Source organism: Antechinus flavipes, chromosome 2, assembly GCF_016432865.1.
Source record: "Antechinus flavipes isolate AdamAnt ecotype Samford, QLD, Australia chromosome 2, AdamAnt_v2, whole genome shotgun sequence".
NCBI lineage: Eukaryota > Metazoa > Chordata > Mammalia > Dasyuromorphia > Dasyuridae > Antechinus > Antechinus flavipes.
In genome coordinates this window covers 195,067,750-195,090,971 of record NC_067399.1, presented here as the reverse complement: position 1 = coordinate 195,090,971, position 23,222 = coordinate 195,067,750, and the positions used below count along the sequence as shown (strand labels likewise).

General features: G+C 36.1%; 1 protein-coding gene across 1 annotated transcript; it reads left to right on the top strand.

Annotated features, from left to right (window-relative positions):
- Window positions 1–556: 556 nt before the first annotated feature.
- ADI1 (acireductone dioxygenase 1) lies at window positions 557–22,987 on the top strand. Its single transcript, XM_051976050.1, has 4 exons — window positions 557–943; window positions 12,295–12,414; window positions 20,227–20,406; window positions 21,998–22,987. The coding sequence occupies exons 1-4, from the start codon at window positions 824–826 to the stop codon at window positions 22,115–22,117; spliced, it is 540 nt and encodes a 179-aa protein (XP_051832010.1). The 5' UTR covers window positions 557–823; the 3' UTR covers window positions 22,118–22,987.
- Window positions 22,988–23,222: the final 235 nt, after the last annotated feature.

Below are 23,222 nucleotides of genomic sequence, written 5' to 3'. Positions count from 1 at the left end.
CTTTTTCCTCTTCTATTCCCAGAGCTCAGCATATGCCCGGGGGTTAGTACAGATTTAATAAATGCTTATTGATAGATTTCTTTCTAGATTAACTTTACATAAATCATTTAAATCCACTTTAACTCATAATTTATCTATCACTCCAAGTGTAGCCCTGGACATTCGAGAAACACAGATCTTGGATATCAAGTACTTAAAAATGTATTGTTTCCTACATTTTTGACATTTTCTTTGAAGTGAGATTAGGATTAATTGCTATATAAATTCAAGCTATCATTATTATTAGGTGGATGAAAAGGAGGTTGGGAAGGAATATTTTAAATCAAAATGTTCAGTTGGTGCTCACTAAAAGATAATAAATGTATTAGAAAATACAAATGTCTAACCTCTGGTTCCTCTTTATTTCCATCAGTCTCACAAGCCTCATTTGCAGTCATCAAGTCCACTAGCTGCTCAAGGCAGCCTGCAAAGTCAAGTAGCCTATTAATTAGGTCTGAGGAAGTTCTGACTCACTCTCAGATTTTGATTTTCCCCTGAACAATGGAATTTTGGGGGATGGGGGCAGATAGGAGCAGGAATTTCTTTGTCTCTCTTAGTCAGGTCTACCTCGAGTGAAAGGAGGTAAAGTAGAGTTAAATGGTACTTCTGCAGACCAGCTCAAACACAAAAAGGCTTGTGACCTCAGGCTGGTGGGTGGTGCCATTCGGGTGCCGGGTAAATAAAAACGCCGTAAGGGGTAGGTGGAGCTTGCGAACTTTGGGGACTGGCTGAGGCCTTTGTGGATTTCTTCTCGGAAAAAGAAGAGGAGTTCCAAGGAACAAGAATGGTGGAGGCCTGGTACATGGATGACTCTGCGGAGGATCAGAGGAAACCCCACAGATTAGAGCCCGGGCGTCCTGTCAGCCTGGAACAGCTGAAGCAACTCGGCGTCTTTTACTGGAAAGTAGGTGAAGGGGAGCGCGAGCGAGCAGGAGGGAGGGAGCAGAAGAGCCCCTGGTTTCTACATCGCTCTGTGACCCCCATTTGCAGAAAGATTGAGCGTACCCCGTAGGGGAGCGCACAGCACGTGGGGCCAGGCGCACTATCGGGGGCTGTCGCTCGTCCCGGAGCCCGATGGGACGTAGGAACGAGCGCTAGGTCCTCGGGCAGGCGGGGAGACCCTTCGTGGGCGGGACTTCCGCCTCTGAGAATACTGATTCCCGGCTGGGAAGGACTTGAACTGAGGCAGCGATTTGCCCGGGGGGGGGGGGGGAAGAGGAGAGGATGGGAGGAACCTTAGTGCGCCTGCGGGCTTTGTCGGGCCTAGCGGAGGCCTCCGCACCCCTATCTCGGCAGCTCCGAATTGATTAGCAAAGCTGGAAGTAACCAGGTGGCTTACGCTTAAGGGTTGAAATCCAGCCTCTGATGACACTTGTTAGCGGGGTGGTCCTGGGCTACTGCTCTCTGTAATTTGGGAGTCGGACACAAACGTTTATGATGCCCTCAGTGCCGGGTCTGGAGTCTGGAAAATGTATCTTCCCGAGTTCAAATCTGACTTCAAACATTTATGAGCCTTGTGATCCTGGACAAGTCAGTTAACCCTGTTTGCCTCAGTTTCCCTGTCTGTAAAATGAGCTGGAGAAGGAAGTGGCGAACCACTCCCGTATGTTTGCCAAGAAAACCCCAGGGACAAACCGTGGGGTCACGAAGTGACAGATACCGACAGCCTCTGCCTCACCGGAAGTGGTGATGTGATTGATGATCGATGAGATAACTTGGAAAGTGCTTTGGAAACCTTAAGTTTCTTTTAAAAAATATTAACTTATTTTGGGGTTTATGAAAATTCTGGAACTTTATCTCTAACAAGTATGACTATGTGTGGATGATTAAATTAAATTCGGGGGTAAATTGGGTAGTGGAGTTTAGCACGGTGACTGGCACAGAGTAGGCAATATGTGTTGATTTTTTTTCTCCTTAGGCTATTTCAAGTACTTCCAGTCCTGTGCTCTTAGTTCCTAAAGTTGGGTGAGAGCTTAGGGTCCTCAAAAATTTAAATGGGATGTCCAGCATAGTATTATAAGTTCAGTAACCGAAGGAGCTTTACCTTTTATGTGTCATTAGACTCTTTAAGATCTGGTGAAGCTTATGGTTAGACTTCTCAGAATAATGTTTTAAAATGCATGAAATAAAATACTTCAGATTACAAAGAAAATGTAATGAAATAATTATCAAAAATACTTAAAAAAAAACACAAATAAGTTGGAGGACCGCAGCTTAAGAACCCCTGTCTTCTCGAGTACCCATACCTTTTTACTGTTGAGGCTCAGGGATAATAAGATGCCCAAAGTCACACAGATAGCAGGCCTGAGATTTGAACTTAGGAGCGCCGACTACTAATTCCAAAATTCTTTTCATTTACCCCAAGACACCTTTTAGTGTTAGCGTCATCTCTGAAAGCAGCTTTCTTACTTTCCTATTTTTTCACAAGACCAATAAATCGCGAGCTGTAATGGATCTTAGGTGGTCGAGCCCAACTCCCTCATTTTACAAATATAAGGAAGGGAATAGACATTAAGAGACTGTGTGTCAAGCCATTGGGCTAAGTGTTTTATTTCCTTTGATCCTCCCAACTCTGATGTAGGAGCTCTTTGGATTCCCATTTTTTAGATTTCCCACGTGAGGATGATTTGTCCAAGGTCACAGGTGGTAAAAGACCAAGGCAGGATTTAAATGCAGGTCTTCTGGATTCTAGTGCTCTATCCACTTGTGCAACTAGTTGCCCAAACTGAGGAAACTGAGGCCCAGGGAAATGATTGGTCAACACTGAGTCATACTGTGAGCATGGGTTAGATGCAGATTTTAAATCTGTGCCTTCTGGCTCCATGCCAATGCTTTGGAAGCAGGAAGAGGTGTCAGGAAGCAATAGTGCCCCGGTCTTTGAGAAAGTATGCTTACTGATAATTGTGGAAATATGTGTGGAGAATTACACGTTTAATATATATTGGATTACTTGTTTAGTGGAGGGGGCGGGGAAGGGAAGGAGAAAAAAAATTGGAACACAAGGTTTTGCAAGGGTAAATGTTGAAAACTATGCATGTGTTTTGAAAATAAAAAGCTTTACCAAAAAAAAAAAAATGCTTAAAATGTGCTTCATTTTGCAAAAATTAGAAGCTACTTGTGAGAAAATAAAAGAGAAAGTGAGCTGGATTTGCAGTCAGTAGACATGGATGGACATCCTGACTACCAAAATCCCATCTTTAAGATTATGGGCAAGTCACCTTGGGTCCATCTCAAAAAAGTGGACATGATTTCTGGTTTAATCTTTTCCCTGATGAAGGCCTAGGTTGGGATAGTGTGCATTTAGTTGAATTCAGTTCAGAAAAAATTTGTGTCTAGGGATGCAGATATGAAAAAATGACAGACCTTTTTTAGAGGCCATCTGGCCTGTGGACTAGGAAACTCAGTCTAGAGAGGTAAAACATCACAGAGGTCTGTGTCAGATGCCTTGAATTGGAAGTAGGAGAGAACGCTTTTATTTGGGAGGAAGGTAGCCTCTGAAATGGATCTTGAGAGAAGGTAGGAATTTGAAGAAAAGAGGATGGTCAAGGAGAGTTGGAGGAAAGCATAGTCCAGATAAGGGGATTAGTAAAATCAGAGGAATCAAGAAGAAATCAGGAAGATTGGGTACAGGCAGTAGTGCAGAAATCACATACATTTTTTAAGGTTTCTGCTCCTTCCCTCTGGCCCCCAGCAGCAGATTTGAAAGCCTAAATACTTTTTCTGTGCTGTGAGTATTCTAGATTGACCTGTTTCCCTTCATACCTTACATGTCTAGTCCCTTGACAAAGGAATTAATAAGTAAGAAATTATTGGAAATTGAACCTTAAGGTCTCCACATAGTTGCTATTTCAAATTTAAGGGGGCTTAATTTTTTTTAAATTAAAGCTTTTTATTTATAAAGCATATGCATGGGTAATTTTTTTCAACATTGACCCTTGCATAATCTTTTGTTCCAAATTTTCCCTTCTTTCCACCCCTCCCAGCTGGCAGGTAGTCCAATACATGTTAAATATGTTGAAATACATGTTAGATCCAATATATATATATATATATATTTATACAGTTATCTTGCTGCACAAGAAAAAATCAGATCAAGAAGGAAGAAAAAAAAAACTGAGAAAGAAAACAAAACGCAAGCAAATAACAACAGAGAGAGTGAGAATGCTCTGTTCCCATGGTTCTCTCTTTGGGTGTAGAGAGCTCTCTTTATCACTATAGGGCTTAATTTTTTTTAAAGTCAACTTTTTTCCTGTATTATTGTTCACTCTTTTTCAGTCATATCTAACTCTTTATGACCCCATTTGGGATTTTCTTGACAGAGATGTTAGAGGTTTGCCATTTCTGTCGCTAGCTCATTTTATAGAAGAGGAAACTGAGGCAAACAGAGTTAAGTGATTGCTTAGTCACATAGCTAGTAAGTGTCTGAGGTCAGATTTGAACCCAGGAAGATAATTTTCCTGACTTTAGGTTTGTCACTCTATCTACTTTGCCACCTTAACTACTCCTAGATTTTTTCTATGTACATTCCTTTTTAAAAAATCTAATTTTTATGTTATTTGTTATCTTATTATCTTACTTGTTTTTATTTATTCTTATTATTTTCTTATTTTTTATATCAAAATAGCTTCTGGATATATCTTCCTCTTCCTGTCCTACAAGTGAGTCTTCCCTTGTAATAAGAAAAAACAGCTTAGCAAAAAAATCAACATGTCAGATCTATCTGACAGTATATACAATATTTTTATACTCGTAGTCCCCCAAATCTGAAATGAGGGAAGGAAGGTATATTTTCTTAGCATTTCTCTTTATGAATCATTATAATTGCCCAATTGTACTTTTTTTCTGATAAATATTTATTGACAACTTCCTACGTCTGCATGGGGAGGTTGTAAAGAAACGTGATAAATTGTTCCTTTAATTCAACAATGTAACATATATTAAGTGCATGATACATTTATGAATGTTCATTAACGATTTATAAATAATATATTCATAAATGTGTAAGGCATTTTGTTGGGTACAAGGGAAACAATCCCTGCTTTCAAGGAGCTTACATTTTACTGAGTGTTTATAACATATACACAAATAAATATAAATTTGAGAGACAGAGAAAGGAGAGACTAACATCCTTGGATTAAGGGGCAATAACCTGAACTGTATTTTGCAGGAGAGCAGGGAGTACACTTGTATAGAAAAACGAAAATGGAATGTCTTGTGGGGAATAGTTATTGAGGAGTGAAAATTGATGTGTAATGTTTAACATATATTGGACTACTTGCCATCTAGGGAAGGGACTGGGGAAGGGAAGGAAAATTGGAACACAATGTTTTGCAAGGGCTAATGTTGAAGAATTGTCCATGAATATATTTTAAAAAATAAAAAGGTTAATTTAAAAAAAAAGAAAATTGATGTGTAGAAGTATGAGATAAATAAGTGCTAAAGTGAGGTCACCAATACAATTGTGGAAGCAGAGGGGAAAAAAACTACCTAGACTCCTGTTTCAGCTCTGCCATCATTTAACTGAGTGACCATGGGCAAATCACAGTCTCTTAGGTAACCCAAGTTACCTAAACTGGAAAATGAGGAAATTGGAGCCCTGAAATTCTCTAAAAATTCAGATTAGAGAGAAGAGAATTAAGAATAGTCAGGAAAAAATGTGAAGGCTTAAGCTAAGCCTCTTGAAATGAATATAATTTGGAGAGGCAGAATAAAGAGGGTCAGTTTTCCAGGTAATAGAAGAACTTAAGCATCAGCCCTGAGTTTTCATGGAGCTATAACCTTTGTGAAAAATCTAGGGAGACTGGCCCAAGTAGAGTAGAGGGTGAATATTTGGAAATATTAAATCCATCTCTTTGTTGTTTAAGTGGAGTTGCAAAAAATTTTGGAAGTTCCATCGGACCTCTGAAAGATTTTCTCTCTTCTTTAAATAACTTTTATTTAGTGCATGTATTTTATCTTGAAGAATGTTTCTTTGAGTTTCTTAAACTCTTTTTAGATTGTCAGTTTGATGAGCTAGTTAGATAGAAGAGCATAGTCTTTAAGATATTTTTTCAAAGCAGAGGATAAAGCATTACTCCAAGTATGCAGTGAAGAAACTTGCTTTAATTTTCACATTCCATATAGAATACTCTTGTTTCATACCTTCTGTAGACATAATAGGTAACTTTAGGCTTAGCAAAGGTTTGTGTGCATTTTATTTGTAAAAACCTTAAAGTGCCCTTTATAAATGTGAGTTATTTAATATTCTTTTCTTCTGGACTATTTTCTGTTATCAGTATTATCAAAACCTTTTGTGATAGTAGTATACTTTAGGATTTTTGTTAAAGAAAGGTAAAGATAAAGAAAAAGGTAAATTTGAAGAAACTGTTGAGTCTATCTTTGCTAAGGAACCTATCTCTTGGTAATTAGTAGGTGCTTGATAAATGTTTGTTGAATGAATGAAAATAAGTGATTAAGTGATGAATAAAAGTAAAGGATATATCCGAAAAATTCATTTTATCTCTCCTGGAAGACATAAAATGTCAATCAGAATTGGAATTAGATATTCAGGTCCAGTGCTCTTTTTACCAAGATAAAGGACTTTTTGATTTTGTGTGTAAATTTTATATAGATAGATAGATTGTGTGTGTGTGTGTGTGTGTGTGGTGTTCGTTCTCTATGGCTCAGTGTAATGATGGGCACATTCTTCAGAGCAAAGGGTCCTCTTCAGTGGAGGCAAGCACTTACTCTGTTCCTGTGGTTTGACTTTTAATTCTTTAAATTCTCATGTATCTGAAATCTAAATGATTGGGAAGCTGGTATAAAAGTATTATTTTTCTTTTGCATATTTTACTTATTAAAAAAAAGTTAGTTGAGAGATTTTAAATGTTTTTTGCCCCCTCCCCAGCATGGCATTCTGCATACTACTTACAATCAGCAAACATTTATTAAGCACCTACTATATGACAGACACTGAAAGTTCCTAAAAGATACAAAAGCAAAAATAGAACAGCCTCTGCTTGTAAAGGGTTTACATTCCATCAAAAAAGACAGTATATAATTACATAACAAAATAAGAGGAGACAATTTTAGCAAAGAGGCAGGTGGGAGGAGGTGGTCAGGAATGATGAATATCTCCAGAATATCCCATTCAATCAATATATTTAGCATTTTAAAAAGCAGTGAAATTGGTTGGAGCTTGAAAAACATGAATTTAATTCTTGGCTCTGACAACTTCTCAAAACTAACATTGTATTTGTTTTTCATCTATAAATGGAGATGGCAGTATTCTTTACATCACAGCGTTTTTGTGAGAAAAGCACTTTGTAAATCTTAAAGCTCTACTAAGTGAACAAGAACTATCATTATTATCACTGATAATTGATGCTTGTGATTATACCTGTCAGTATGTACTTATTGAATCAGGAAGTGGCCTAGCATATCCTAATCAAGACTACACTTTTTCTGGGCCACCCCTTTGCTTAGACAGTGAAGCTCAAGGAGAATTTTCAATTCAGCAAACATTTATTGATCTCTTATATGCCAGAATACTGTGTTAGGGTCAGGGGAGAAATGGACCAATACAAAGAAAAAAGGAGCTTACTTTCTACTAGTCAGGTGAATTTTGATAGCTGCAGCATGTAAAGGTATTATCAGCAACTTCTGGGCCCTGTTTCAGAATTTAGTATAAAATGTCATTGATCTCGTAGTGGTAGTTAGGTGGATTAGAGTATCTGGCCTGGAGTCAGGAATACTCATCTTCTAGCTGTGTGACCCTTATTTAATTACTTAAGCTGATTTGCTTTATTTTTCTCATCTGTAAAATAAGGTGGAAAAGGAAATGATGAACTACTCCAGTATCTTTGCCAAGAAAACCCCAAATGGAGTCTTGATAGTTGAAAACAACCTTTGATTTGGTAGATGAGTTTTGCAGAATTTGGATGGATCTTTTTCAGGTGAACTATTATAGGTGGATGAGCTACTCATAAATCAATCTCCAGCTAAGTCTGAAGGGTCCCTTCTAATACACTGTCTCCTGGGAGCTAGTTGCATGATGGAAGAAGAGTCAATGCAGCTTTGAGGGCATCACATAGCCCACTTTAGCTGCCCAGGCACAGTATCCTACTCAATTAGTTAGCAAGTTTTTATCAAGGTTAAGGCATTCACCATGCTTACTAAAGGCAGCTGTATGGCACCGTGTAAAGCACTTAGCACAATTCCTGGCACATAAAAGTATCTTAATAAATGCTTATTTCCATCCTTTCCTATCTGTGTGCCAGGCACTTCAATCTAAAAATAAAGAATAAAAATACAATGCTCTCAAGGAATTTACATGTAGATAACTGAGTGTTTAAGATATATACAATTTAAGTTGAAGGTAATTTTAGAGGAAAAAGGATTATTGTGAGTGGGGGAGAAGCAGGACATAGAATAGGACCTTTTCTGCATCATGTAGGTGAAATTTGATCTGAGTTTTATATTTCTTTTCCCTCACTAGTATTTTATTTTTCCAAATACATGTAAAGATAGTTTTCAACATTCATTTTTGTAAGATACTGTGTTCCAGATTTTTCTTCTTCTGTTACCTCCCCTTCCCCAAGATAGCAAGCAATCTGATATAGGTTATACATGCACAATAATTTTGAATATTCTGTAGTTGTCATATTGTACAAGAAAAATCAGACCAAAAGGGGGAAAAACACAAGAAAGAAAAAGCACAAACAAAAAAGGGGAAAATACTAAGCTTCAATCCATATTCAGTTTTCATGTGATTGACGTTTTCCATTCCAAGTCTATTGGAATTGCCTTAAATCACTGCATTGTTGAGAAGATCCAAATCTGTTACATTTGATCATCGCGTAATCTTGTTGCCGTGTACAATGTTCTCTTGGATCTGCTCACTTCACTCAGCATCAGTTCATGTCGGTCTCTCCAGACCTCTCTGTATTCATCCTGCTGGTCATTTCTCACAGAACAGTAATATTCCCTAACATTTATATACTACAACTTATTTAGCCATTCTCCAGCTGATGGGCATCCACTCAGTTCCCAGTTTCTTGCCACTACAAAAAGGGCTGCCACAAACATTTTTGTGCATGTGGGTAATTTCCCCTCTTTTATGATTTGAGCTGAGCTTTAAAGGAAGGAGTTGGAAGTGAGGAAGGAAAACACCCAGGTTGGGCAAAGCAGAGGCATGGAGTCAGTATGTGCAATGCTGGAGGTTGGGGAGAGGGGGTGGGGGAGCAGCATGGCTATATTGTAGAGTACATCTAAGAGTAAGGTAAGAAGGCTTGTAAAAGACTGCAGTCCAGTCATGGGTAAGTAAAGACATCATCCTGAGTTACCATTGGTCCCCTTCCAAAACAAAGGGCGAACTGCAGATGTGAAGCCACTTTCCTGGACAAATCATGGGTTGCATTTAAGTCAGTCCACCCATGAACTGCCTACCTGTCTCTCTAGGTAAATGTAGGAGTTTGCTTTCTTGTCCCATTGTCTCCTAGCCCTGTGCCATCTCTATGCTTTCCTCTCTTACCCCACAATTTATCAGTTTCTGACTCTTAAAATTGGACTATTCTGACTTTGGGTATTGCGGGTCTCAGCTTTGGTCGATTCAGGACCTTTGAGAATTTTATAGATTAAATTTTGGCCCACATATAATGAAAACCCAGACATCTCATGGGATGAGTTTATGTGCTCCTTGCTTTACGAGGGCAGCTGGGTTAGGAAGAGGCTTGGCAAGCAATTTGATTGAGCTCACCCCTGAGCATACCAGCCCCTTGTATCGAGAAGCTACAGAATTGCAGTAAAGGAATCTAAGTTTTGGGAAATCAGGCCAAAATGGAGGAGTAGGAGATAGAGGGTCAACTCGGCGTTTTGGTTTCAGGGACTTCATCTGTGCACTGATGGTCAGTTCCCCTCCATTCTCCAGTATTGTTCCTGTGGATACCCGGCAGACACTGCAACGGACAGATAGATGTCCGCGGCTCATATTGCTGTGCTTCCCCCTCTGACCCAGGCAGGAAATGCCCTTCCTTTGGTTCCAGGTGTTGGGAACCTAGAAAGATCACCTCACAATAGACAACATAACCAAAAGAGAAGACGGATTTGGGCCATATATACGTGTGCACATTTTTAGGTTACCCATCATATGCCCGTCTTCCTTATTTACTTGTGTGAACTTGGCTTAGTTACCGGACTTCTTTGTGCCTCAGTTTCCCCATGTGAAAAATGAGGGGGTTGCCCATCAATTGGGGAATGGCTGAACACATTGTGGTACATGAAGATAATGGAATATTATAGTTCTATAAAAAATGATGATTTTAGGTTTTAGAAAGGCCTGGAAAAGTTTACATGAACTACTGCTGAGCAAAACAAGCAGGACCAGGAATATACAATAACAGCAAGAATGTGCGATGATCAACTATGAAAGAATTGGTTCAGTAATTCAAAGCAATCCCCAGTAGTTTTTGGACAGAACATGCCATGTGCAACCAGAGAAAGAACTAAGGAGATTGAATGTAAATCAGTACATGCCGTGTTCACTTCTTTTTTCTGTTTTTTTCTTTCTCCCACGGTTTTTCCCTTTTGCTCTGATTTTTCTTTCCTAGCATAATTCATAAAATAATGTGTATTAAAAAAATAAACTAAAAAGGAAAAATGAGGGCATTAGACTAGACATACTTTACAATCCTTTCCTGATCTAGATCAGTTGAGGGAATACTGACCCTTTCTTCTAGAAATCCCTATATCTTGAAGTGCTGTGAGGTCTGATTTAATGAGGTAATTGTGCCACATATTCCCAATGGAATTGAAATTTCCTTTGATTTATACCTCATGTAAGTACTCAAGTTTCTTTATGTATTGGTTTATTTTCTTTTAGTATCTGTCCCCTGTGCATGTATAAAAAGATAAAAAAATATATAAAATATAAAGTATTATGAACAAAGTCGGCTCCAGGGCTTTAATTTGTATTTTTTTGTTTTTCTCATAGAAAAGCATAGTATCTTATACATAATGGGAATTCAGTTGAACTGAATTGATATTGCTATGATGGTATAATCTTCTAGATGATGCTGCCCAGTCCAAAAAGGATTGTTATTGTAATTATCTGGGTAACATGAACAAAAAACTGAGATAGAAATAAATTTAGAGTTTAACCTAATTAGGCTGGTGACTGCCTTGAGCTCTTGGGCTTTCTAAAGATATTAAATCAATGCCAGATATACTAGGGAATGTTCTGTTCACCTGCAGTCTCAGACATTTTAAGTGCAGCCAAATATGCTACTCCAAAAACCCAAATTTAGACACTTGGCAGATCAATCACCCTGACAGGCCCTTTCCTGTTCTATAACATTTGCATCTACTAGATTTCATCCAGAGTCACTGGGATTGATCCAATAGACAAAGGACAGTTGTCTACTAGCTGATTGTCTACTCTCCAAGCAAGCATGATGTCTGTATTCAGGGGAAAGTTGGTCACAGATGGGCTTTTTGCACTTCTGCTTGTTTCTAAATACTCCTAGCAAGATGTTCTTTCCTTGCGGACAGCTTACTAGCAGGTCCTAAGGATTTATTCAGATATCTGCTTTGTCAGTAGCTTCTGGCTATGATTTTGACTCGATATGAGTCATGAATTTATGTGCTCAGGTCAAGAAGCTGAATGAAGAAAGAAATTCAGTATCAATTGCTAGGCAGTGTGCACTCTACAAATATTACTCATTTGATCCTCACAACAACTTTATTATTCTGTTATTATTCTCTTTGTGTAGTTGAGGAATCGGAGAAGGTTAAATGATTTGCCCAGTCTCACAACTAGTAAGTGTGTTAGGTGGAATTTAAACTCTGGTCTTCACAATTGTAGGCCTTATACTATCCAGTCCCTACCAAGCCTGTTTTAACCCTGCCAACTATCCTCTTAGATTCACCTCATACCAAACGCTTTTTGCCATCAGGAAGACTAAGCCAATTTATTTACTTAGCCTAGTGTGCAGTTGTACAATAAATATCCAGAATTATGGGCTTCCATGAATTAATTTCTGTTCAGTTTTTTTTTCTTGTATTCAGCATAGCAATTAGTTGGCTGACCAGGAAATTTTGAATCTGCCTAAAGTAATTTGCAGACATTATACAGGTGCTATGGATATTAACCAGAAAAGCCTTTTCTAAGATCTTTTTGAAGAAACAGTAGTTTTTATAGTGTCAAGATAATTTTGGCATTCCCTATTATGTCCAATAATATATTAATATTTAAATATGCTATTTTCTTAATCATTTTAGCTGGATGCTGACAAGTATGAGAATGACCCAGAGCTAGAGAAGATCCGAAAAGAAAAAAACTACTGCTGGATGGACATAATAACCATTTGTAAAGACAAGTTGCCAAATTATGAAGAAAAGGTAAGAGAAATCCTTAACTATTTGGAAGAGAAGAATCTATTAGTGACAATAGACTATATCCAGACTTCTTTTCGATGAGAAGGAATTTATCTTGTTATTTTTGAAATCCTATAATAAAAGTAAAAAATAGAATAATCAAACAATAATTGAACCAAAAAATAATATCTAAAGGAGGACATAGTAAAATTGTTTTGTAAACAAAACTAATTTGGTCTTCTACTACTTATTCTGATCATGGCGAGTTAATTCCACTTTGTGTATTTTTATACCATGAGTATTATAGAGTTACAGAACTAAAATAGGTATTCAAAAACTTAATGAGTTTGTAATGAAGCAATATTGAACCAGCTTGTGGCTCTAGCATAAATAGAAGCTGATCACTTTTCTGTGAAAAGAATCTATTGCGTTTCTTTTTTTTTTTTTTTTAACTTTTTATTGACAGAACCCATGCCAGGGTAATTTTTTACAACATTATCCTTTGCACTCACTTCTGTTCCGATTTTTCCCCTCCTTCCCTCCATCCCTTCCCCCAGAAGGCAAGCAGTCCTTTACATGTTGAATAGGTTACAGTATATCCTAGATACAATATATGTGTGTTTTGCATTTCTTAATTGAAATCTTGAATCAGGTCTGGGGAAGGATTCTGACCAATGAGTCAAGCAAGGTAGAGTGATGGAACACTATTCCCCTTTCCTACTCTTACTGTAATATTTAATGGTTGGAGGTACAGGGAAGCCCCTCCTTACACTTGAGGCTTTGGAAAGAGCTGTGGACTGGGAGGCAGAAGATCTGCTGAGTAAAAAATCCCAGAGTAGGTGCTAACTCTCTGGATAACCAGGGTAACTCATTTCACCTCTGGCATTTATTTCAAGCAGTATAGCTGAGAAAAAAGGTATAGCTGTGACTACTAATACATAAGAGATTATAGCAAGTGGCTTAAGGTGTAAGAGGAGATAGATTTTTGGAAACTGGATTGGTTTAGAAATGCTCCATGAAAAAATGGGACTTGAGCAGGGCCATTAAAGGGATGGGTAGGATTTGGATTGATGAGGGAATGAGAAAATTCTAGGTCTGGAGAAAGGTATAAGCAGATAACATAACAGAATTTAGACGACACTTTTTAATTTAATTTTTTTTGTTGTTTATTGCTTCTTTTTATTGTTATTATTATAGCTTTTTATTTACAAGATATATGCATGGGTAATTTTTCAGCATTGACCCTTGTAAAACCTTCTGTTCCAACTTTTCCCCCTACTCCCTCCCCTAGATGGCAGGTAGATCCATACATGTTAAATATGTTAAATACAATATATGTATACATATCCATAGTTATTTGCTGCACAAGAAACATCGAACTTAGACATAAGGTAAAAATAACCTAAGAAGGAAATCAAAAATGCAGGTGCACAAAAACAGAGGGAGTGGAAATGGTATGTTGTGGTTCACACTCATTTCCCAGAGTTCTTTCGCTAGGTGTTCTCTTCATTATCGAACAAATGGAACTGATTTGGTTCATCTCATTTCTGGAGAGGGCCATGTCCATCAGAAATTGATCATCATATAGTATTGTTGTTGAAGTATATAATGATCCCTCATTTCACTCAGCATCAGTTCATGTAAATCTCTCCAAGCCTTTCTGAAATCATCCTGCTGGTCATTTCTTACTGAACAATAATATTCCATAACATTCATATACTACAATTTACCCAGCCATTCTCTAATTGATGGGCATCCACTCAGTTTCCAGTTTCTAGCCACTACAAACAGGGCTGCCACAAACATTTTGGCACATACAGGTCCCTTTCCCTTCTTTAGTATCTCTTTGGGGTATAAGCCCAGTAGAAACACTACTGGATCAAAGAATATGCACAGTTTGATAACTTTTTGAGCATAGTTCCAAATTTCTCTCCAAAATGGTTGGATTAGTTCACAATTCCACCAACAATATATTAGTGTCCCAGTTTTCCCACATCCCCTCCAACATTCATCATTATTTTTTCCTGTCATCTTAGCCAATCTGACAAGTGTGTAGTGGTATCTCAGAGTTGTCTTAATTTGCATTTCTCTGATCAATAATGATTTGGAACACTTTCATATGAGTGGTAATAGTTTCAATTTCATCATCTGAAAATTGTCTATTCATATCCTTTGACCATTTATCAATTGGAGAATGGCTTGATTTCTTATAAATTAGAGTCAATTCCCTATATATTTTGGAAATGAGGCCTTTATCAGAACCTTTGACTGTAAATATGCTTTCCCAGTTTATTGCTTCTCTTCTAATCTTGTCTGCATTAGTTTTATTTGTACAAAAGCTTTTTAATTTGATATAATCAAAGTTTTCTATTTTATGATCAATAATGACCTCGAGTTCTTCTTTGGTCACAAATTCCTTACTCTTCTACAGGTCTAAGAAATAAACTATCCTATATTCTTCTAATTTATTTATTATCTCATTCTTTATGCCTAGATCATGAACCCATTTTGACCTTATCTTGGTGTATACGGTGTTAAGTGTGGGTCAATGCCTAGTTTCTGCCATACTAATTTCCATTTTTCCCAGAAGCTTTTGTCAAACAGTGAATTCTTTTGGATAACACTTTTAAGATTCACAATGTGCCTTACAAATATTATCACATTTTACTTTCATACCTTTGGGAAATAGATGCTATTATTACCCCCATTTCACAGATGAAGAAACTGAAACAGAGAAGGCTGTATGGTTTGTCTATGCTTATACAGGTGGCAGGTATCTGAGGCTGGATTTGAACACAACTTTTGATTCTGGATTCAGAACTCTAGCCACCTAGCTGCCTGGTATTTGGAAGGGAGCAGCACAAAATAGGTTTGAGGGAATGTCAAGCTAGACTAGCCTGGCCAGAAAAAAGGGTTCAGAAGTTTTATGCTTTGCTTTCTATTTATGACTTTTTAAAAGTAAGCAATAATTGTTTCTTTTCCAAAATCCCAATATCCCAATATACTTATGAATAAAAAAACCTGGACTTTAAATTGTATTCAAGCTAACTTCTGATTATATATTTGTTATGTAGCAAATTAATTTTCTTAGATTTCATAGCTTTTTCAAGGATGTTTGATATAAAGAAGAAAAAATTATTCTTTCCTGTTTTAGATGTATCTGATAGAAACTTTTATTAATTTAGTGTTCTAAATCCAAACATTTCTAATTTAGAAAAATGTCAAAAGAGTTATAGCCCCCATACCTAGGACATCACTGAGTCTTAAGACAATTTTGAAGTAATATTTATTCATTAGATTGTAAGCCCCATGAGTGTAGTATTTTTCTTATTTGCACCTCCTAAATTTAGCCCAGGGTTTGCCATATGGTCCTTAATAAATGTTTATTGTATTGTAGTTATAGGAATTGCAAATAAAGGAAAAGTCATGTTAAAATGCAGTTTAGGGTTAACTTCTACGTACTGTTCTCTGTGACTAAAAACATTTCCTCCATGATCAAAAAAAAAAATCTTAATCCTTTTTAAATGGAAAAGGATAGATGATGTTTTTCCTACCTTAGTCTTTGTTTTTAACCTCTCACATTTATCCAAAGGGAAATGTTTTTTAGGATATAGAAAAGATTTCTTAGCATTTTCTATTGATCTTAAAAAGTTGTTTTAATGACTTTTGCGCCAATCACATTTGCTTCTCTTCAAATACATGCCATTGATTTTGTATATTCAAAATTTATCAACTTTAAATTGAAATTACTTGTTACCTTTTATAATTGCCTTTATCCTTTGTTTTGTTAATTTACTTTGTGGTTGTAACTATGAAGGTTATCCAAGTTTTTCTTTTTAAAATAATTTTTATTAAGGTCTTTTGTTTTATTTTCTGTCACCATAATTTCTTTTAGTATCTACTTTAATCCTAGAGAATCATCCATATAACATGGTAATTTTTTTAAATAGCAAAAGAAAAAAAAGGAAAAAAGTCATCTAATGGAAAAGTCTGAAATTATAGACCACCCATCTCTACAAAGGGATGGGGTGGAAGTATTTTCTCATCTCTTTTTTCCAGCAATGCTTCTTTATAATTTTGAAACATTCACTTTTGTTTTTGTGTATGGTTCTTTCTGTTTGCATAGTTTTTGTTTCATTGTTTACTAGTCATTATATATGTATATATATATTTGGACTATTTTTTACTTTGCACAATTGCATAGATCTTTCTATGCTTCTCTGTATTCATCACATTCATCATATCTTATAGCATAGTAATATTCCGATACATTCATATCACAGTTTCACTCATTTCCCCAGTGAATGGGTATAATTTTCTTTGGTTAGATTTCTTGGGAGTCTTTGGGAGCAGCCTTCATTTCAGTTCAGTAATTGCCACAAGAACAGCCAAGTGTTAAAGGTCCAAATCCTTTATTATCTCCTTCCTGGGGCTGGGCAACTTTCTGGAAAGCCATTCAGACTGGTCTTGGTTTCAGTGGGGGAAGTCAGGAGTCCAGGCCAATCACCAGGAAGATGAAAGATCGGATTGAAGTTCTCCCCTTGGTTCTGAGAGTTTAAGCTCCCCCTTCCAGTCCTTTGTCTTCTCTGCCTCTTAGAGCTTCCCCTCTGTGGCTCTCAGATGCTGCTTATATGCTCCACACCGAGTATAAGCCAATCATTATATCACAAGGAAACCATTATTTGTTGTAAGATTTTAAAAGTCATACTGAACCATGCTAAACTAGATAACCATTGTCTCCTTGATTCCACTTAGTACCTTGTTTCAAGTTCTGGCCTAAACAAATGAGCATCTACTTTTTTTTCCAAGTTTTTATTGTCACAAAAATTACTGTAATACATATGATGGTATATGTGGTACTTTATTTTTGTCACTGATATCTTTGGATAAGCCTAGTAACAGAGTCTCTTAGTCAAAGAATACAATTATTTTAGTCGCTTTCTTTGTATTAATCCAAATTGCTTTCCAAAATGATTATACCAATTAGTAGCTCCATCAACAATGTACCAGTATGCCTAACTTCATATTACTCTTCCAACATTGATTATTGACATCTTTTGTCATTTTTTGCTAATTTACAGGGTGTAAGATAAAACTTCAGGATTGTTTTGATTTGTATTTTTCTGATAGTGATTTGGAGCATTTTTTTCATGTGGTTAATAATTTGTAATTCTTTTGAGAATTTTATTTTAATCCTTTGACAATATAACTAATTGGGGAATAGTTTTGGCTATATGTATGTATCTATATCTATCTATACATATATAGATAGATAGATCGATACATATATATGTAAAAATAAATAAATATAATAACATTATCCATAGAGAAATTTGATGCAAAGATTTTTTCCCTCATTTTATTGTTTTCCTTATCTTAAGTGCATTAATTTTATCTGTATAGAACTTTTCAGTCTCATTAAAGTCATCTATTTTATCTTTTGTAATTGCCTCTATCCTTTGCTTAAGAAAATATCTTCCATCCATAATCATGAAAGTTATATATGCTTCTTTTCTAATTTTTTTTATAAGCATAATCACTAACATAAAGTCCTTATTTCCATTTAGAGCACATTTCCAAATATGATTTAAAGTGTTTGTCTAACCCTTAACTGCTTTCCTGTAATGTCTGGGCTAGCTTTCTGGAGGTCCTTCACATGGTCCTTGGTCTCAGCAGGATAGATGCCACTTGCATAGTCAAGAATATACAGTCTAGATTCTTTATTCTGGCCCAGTTTTGATCTTAGTGCAGAAAGCATGAGAGCCACTATGAGGCTGGTCAAAGATAGTGTCTTCCAGTCCTTCTTAGTCCTTATATTGTAATTACAGCATTATAGCATACTGATTATGTGTAAACTTAAAAACCATTACATCACCATACTAAGTACTAAGTATGTATATATTAGAGAACCATTATCTCATCAATTCCACGGAGTTAACACATTGTTTCAAATATGCTTCTTTACACTTTCTAATTTCCACTGCATTTCTTTATTAGATAGGGAGTTCTTTACTAAGTAATTTATGTTTTCTGGTTTTTCAAGCAGTGGGTTATTGAATTCCATTGTTTTTGATTCTCCCTTGTTTAGTTTGTTGCATGGATTTACCTCTGTTTTTAAACTTGTAGTAAGATGGGTTTTGATGACTGAAGCTTCATAATATGACTTAGGGTCTAGAAGTGCTATTCCTCCTGCATTCCTTATGGTTTTAATTATTTCCTTTGTTATCCTAAATCTTTTGTTTTCCAAATAAAATTTGTTTTTATTTGACCAAATCTATAGAATATCCTCTTGGACATTTTAGTATTAAAAGTGTAAATTAAACTTGATAATATTATTATTTTTATTACATTGTTAGGGTCCAGCCATGGGCAATGAATATTCTTACAGCTATTGAAGGTAGTCTTTATTTCCTCAAAGAGGACTTTGTAATTGAATCTATACAAATCTTATGTGTACTTTGGTAGAATGATCTCAAGATATTTTATGTACTTTATAGTTATTTGGAATGAGATTTCCTTTTATTATTTTTTTCAAGGCTTTATTACATAAAAATCCATGTAAGTTTTGAGGATTTATCTTATAGCCTGTAATTTTACTAAAGCTACTAATTACCTCAGATTAGTATCTTTGCTGATTATTTAGGGTTTTCTAAATAAATCATTATTACATCATCAAATAGAAATAGTTTTTTATCTTTACCTATCTTTCAACTTTTACTTTCTTCTCTCGTCTAATTGCTATTATTTACATTTCCCAAACTATATGAAGTAATTGTGGGGACAATTAGCATCTTTCCCTTGTTTCCTTTTCTATTAGACAAGATTCTAAAGTGTCTACGTTGCTTGCTTTTGGTTTTAGATAGATACTCTTGATTCTTTATTATAAAGAATGTTCCACTCTTCTATTTTTATGTATTTCAGTGAGGAAATTTGGGAGGTATAATCTGAGGTTTAGAAAGCTCTTCATCCCCACTTCTGTTTTCCTTATTCTCTTGAGATTTCTGCCTCTTTTCCTTCAAATGAATTGCTATTTTGTGTAGCTCTATAGAATGTCCTTCTTTATGATTGCTATTCTTTTCCATTGTTTTTCAGTCATGTACAAACTCTTTGTAACCCCATTTGGGTTTTTGTTTTGTTTTTGTTTTTTTGGCAAAGATACTGGAATGGTTTGTTTGCCATTGCCTTCTTCACCTCATTTTATAGATGGGGGAATGCAGGCAAACAGGATCAAATTACTTGGTTCAGGTTCACAGTAAGTGTCTTCAACTTAAGAAGATGAGTCTTCCTGACTCTGTGCCTGACACTATCTACTATGCCACTTAGCTGCCCAAGTTTGTTTGCTTGAGCCATTCCTAAATCTGTATATGAATTTTAAGTAGGATCTGTTATTTTTTATTGTATTAGTGCATCCTAGCCATAAGCACCATATTATTTCTTTACTCATTTTGTTATTCTTTATTTCTTTGTATAAGTACCTTGTAGTGTTACCTTATATGTCTGTTTAAAGCAGGGATTCTTAGCCTTTTTGTGCCATGGACTTCTTTGGCCAGGGGGTGAATTCTATAGATCCCTTCTCAGAATGTTTTTAAATTCATAAAGTAAAATACATAGAATTACAAAGAACATTAATTTTATTAAAAGTGATCAAAATAGCTACTTGTGACTGATGATGTATCCCTGATGCAGAGAATCTGGAAAAGCGTACATGGTATGTGATTGAATTTCCATTTCCTTACAGTTCTGCCTACCCCTAAGTAATTTGAAGTCTGGAGTCTATGGGTAAGTGCCTGTTAATTTGCATATTGGATCTTCACTGCTAATTCCCTTCTCCTTTAGATCAAGATGTTTTATGAAGAACATTTACACCTTGATGATGAAATTCGCTATATCCTGGATGGAAGTGGGTATTTTGACGTAAGAGATAAAGAGGACATGTGGATCCGCATCTTCATGGAGAAAGGAGACATGATAACACTTCCCGCTGGGATTTATCATCGCTTCACCCTGGATGAAACAGTATGGAATTTATAATTTCTTGTCTTTTTTTTTTTTCTCAAGTGTAAAACATACAAATTGTGATTAACTTATACCACAATTAGCCTTGTACCTACTTGCCAGATGAAAACATAGGTGTGGGTATTGACTGGCGTTACTTGTGGCTCATACCTTTTTGCCAAGCAAACAGCCTTGCATAGGTTAGTAATCGGAATGTGGCTGTTTTATTTTATTTCGTGTTTATGTAGGTCATTTGTTTTCATATATTCATATGTGTAGGATCACTAGGTGGCTCAGTGGATGGAGTGCCTGCTCTGGAGTTAGGAAAAACCTGAGTTCAAATCTGGCCTTAAACACTTGCCAGCTGTGTGACCCTGGACAAGTCACTTACCCTGTTTGCTTCTGTTTCCTCATTTGTAAAAACAAAGCACTCTAGTAAAGCTCCCAAAATGTTCACAAAGAGTCGGATATGACCAAAAACAGTTGTGTACCTTATAGACTACAACTCTGGGCAAATATAGTTCCCCAGTGATATAAAATGAAATAGATAACTTAAATTGACATTGTCTAGCTGAGGAATAGTGGGCAAACAGGAAATCATGCTCAGTGAGTTCAGATTTAGAGAGAAAAGGGTCCTTAGAGTCTATTTTACAGTTTACAGTTGAGGAAACTGAAGTCCAGGAAAATTAAGTCGTTTGCCTAGTGTCCACAGCTAAGCTGGCGGGGTGCATGAGCTGGCATTTGTATCTCAGTCTTCCTGATTCCAAATTCTAGGCTCTCTCCATCATACTGCTTCTTGAGGAAATTCCTTCTCAGCCCAGTATTAGCACAGGAATTGGGTCCAACTTGCATTTATCAGTGTCACTGCTAAAATTCCCATTCTTCTCGGTCCCCACTTTTTTTTTTTTACTTCCCTCTCTATCAACATGCTAAGGAAATGTATATATTTGCCAGCTGCCAAAACTCAGGGTTTCCCTGCAAACACATTCTCAGGAAAACTCTTTCAAAAGGGCAGTAGAAAAAAATAACAGGATGTCAGTTTTGTATTCATATTGATGCCTGCTTTTTCTGACTTTGGCAAATTTCATAATCTTGGTAGTTACAAATAATTAAGGATAGGAAGTGGGACACAGGTATTTTCAGTACATTGGAAAGAGGCCTGGCTTTGTAGTCAGAGGAGCCTGGGTTTGAATCTTAACCCTTATTAACTGTGGATAACTCTTTTTACTTTTTTAATCTTAGTTTCCCTATCTGTTAAATGGGTAGGGCAGGCTTGAAAGCAGAAATAGGTCTAAGGTTCCTGCTAGCTCCATATCCATGAGCCTCTGATTCTATATTTTAATGTCTCTGGGAAGCAGAGGTACTTTTGTGCTTCTAGGGCTTAAAGCTAAACTGGGTTCTGAAAAAAGGCTAAAAAAAAAACCTCCAGAGAAGGAGGCTGAGAATTGTGTCTGGAGTGCTCATCTCTATTCTAACTCTGCTGACTGAAATAAAGAACCTTTGGGAAACCCTTTTGGCAGGGAATAAAACCTTAAGGAAGCTTATCTCAGTTTATTTCAGACAACAAATTCAGACTTGCTATATTTCAATAATTTGTTTTCTGTTTTTCTAGAACTATGTTAAGGCGATGAGACTGTTTGTGGGAGAACCGGTCTGGACACCATACAATCGTCCAGCTGACCATTTTGAAATTCGAGGACAATACTTGCAGTTTCTGGCCCAAAGAGCATAATGGTGCTCACTGGAGACTGATTCACCACTTGGAAATAGGCCAGACGTGATAACTAAGAAAAATGTTTCCTCTTTTCTTCCATGTCATGGGCCTTAGTTTAGTTCTTTTCAAGATTGTCTGATTTAAGAAAGGAAAAGTCATTAATTCAACATGAAATGCACTGAGATTATGGACAAATCCTTCTTTTATAAAAAAAAATTTTTTTTTTTGGTTTCTCTACTATAAAGCAAAAAATCTGGTTTGGGTTACATGGATTTAGATATTTAAAAATATGTCCCTAAAATTATAGAGTAAAATGCTTTTTTGCTATTATCTTTTACAAATGATTAATCCCATTCTAGTACTATGAAGGGTAGATGTTTATATATCAGGTAAGCATTAGAAATTGGTTCTATAGAAGGTTTTGCAAAGGTCAATGTTGAAAAATTACCTGTGCATATGCTTTGTGAATAAAAAGCTATAATAATTTAAAAATATTTTTTTAAAGAAATTGGTTCTAATTAATCTCTTGATTCTAACTCTTTTAGATGAAAAATACTACATGGATTCATTGTAACCCAAATTATTAGTATTTCTATGACATGAAACTTGGCAGGCACATTTACTGATTGCCTACATCCTGGAGAATCATATCTTTTCAATATTGTAAGAAAATTTGTTTAGATTTTCCAGTGTAACCTAATTGTTTTGTGATACAGTTGTGTCTTATTAATGTGTTTGTTAATTAAGTTCCACACAAATAATCAAACAGAAAATGTTCAACTGCTAACTTTTAAAAACTAGTCTTTTAAAATGTCTTTTGCAAAGCAAAATTTTATAATTATTGTAGAAATTGAATATTAAAAAGAATAAAAATTCAAATTTTCTTTATTGCTTTCTTAGCATCCTTTCTGGTGCTATACTCAGGGCCTCTTGTTTCCCATACATTGTGCCTTTCCTAGGGTTCTTAATGTCCTCTTTTGTTGGCATAATATTGTATGGTCTTGAGACCCTTTAGTATGCTGGTTATAATGGAGAGCCAAGTTTATCAGTGTTCTCAAATGTGGCACCCAATATTCCAGTTATGGTCTAATGAAGACAGTACAGTTGCCTAGTTTTTACTGGG

Coding starts and splice junctions, on each gene's coding strand:
- ADI1 (XM_051976050.1), top strand. CDS start 824: ATGGTGGAGGCCTGGTACATGGATGACTCTGCGGAGGATCAGAGGAAA. Junction 944..12,294: donor TCGGCGTCTTTTACTGGAAA/GTAGGTGAAGGG, acceptor TAATCATTTTAG/CTGGATGCTGACAAGTATGA. Junction 12,415..20,226: donor TGCCAAATTATGAAGAAAAG/GTAAGAGAAATC, acceptor CTTCTCCTTTAG/ATCAAGATGTTTTATGAAGA.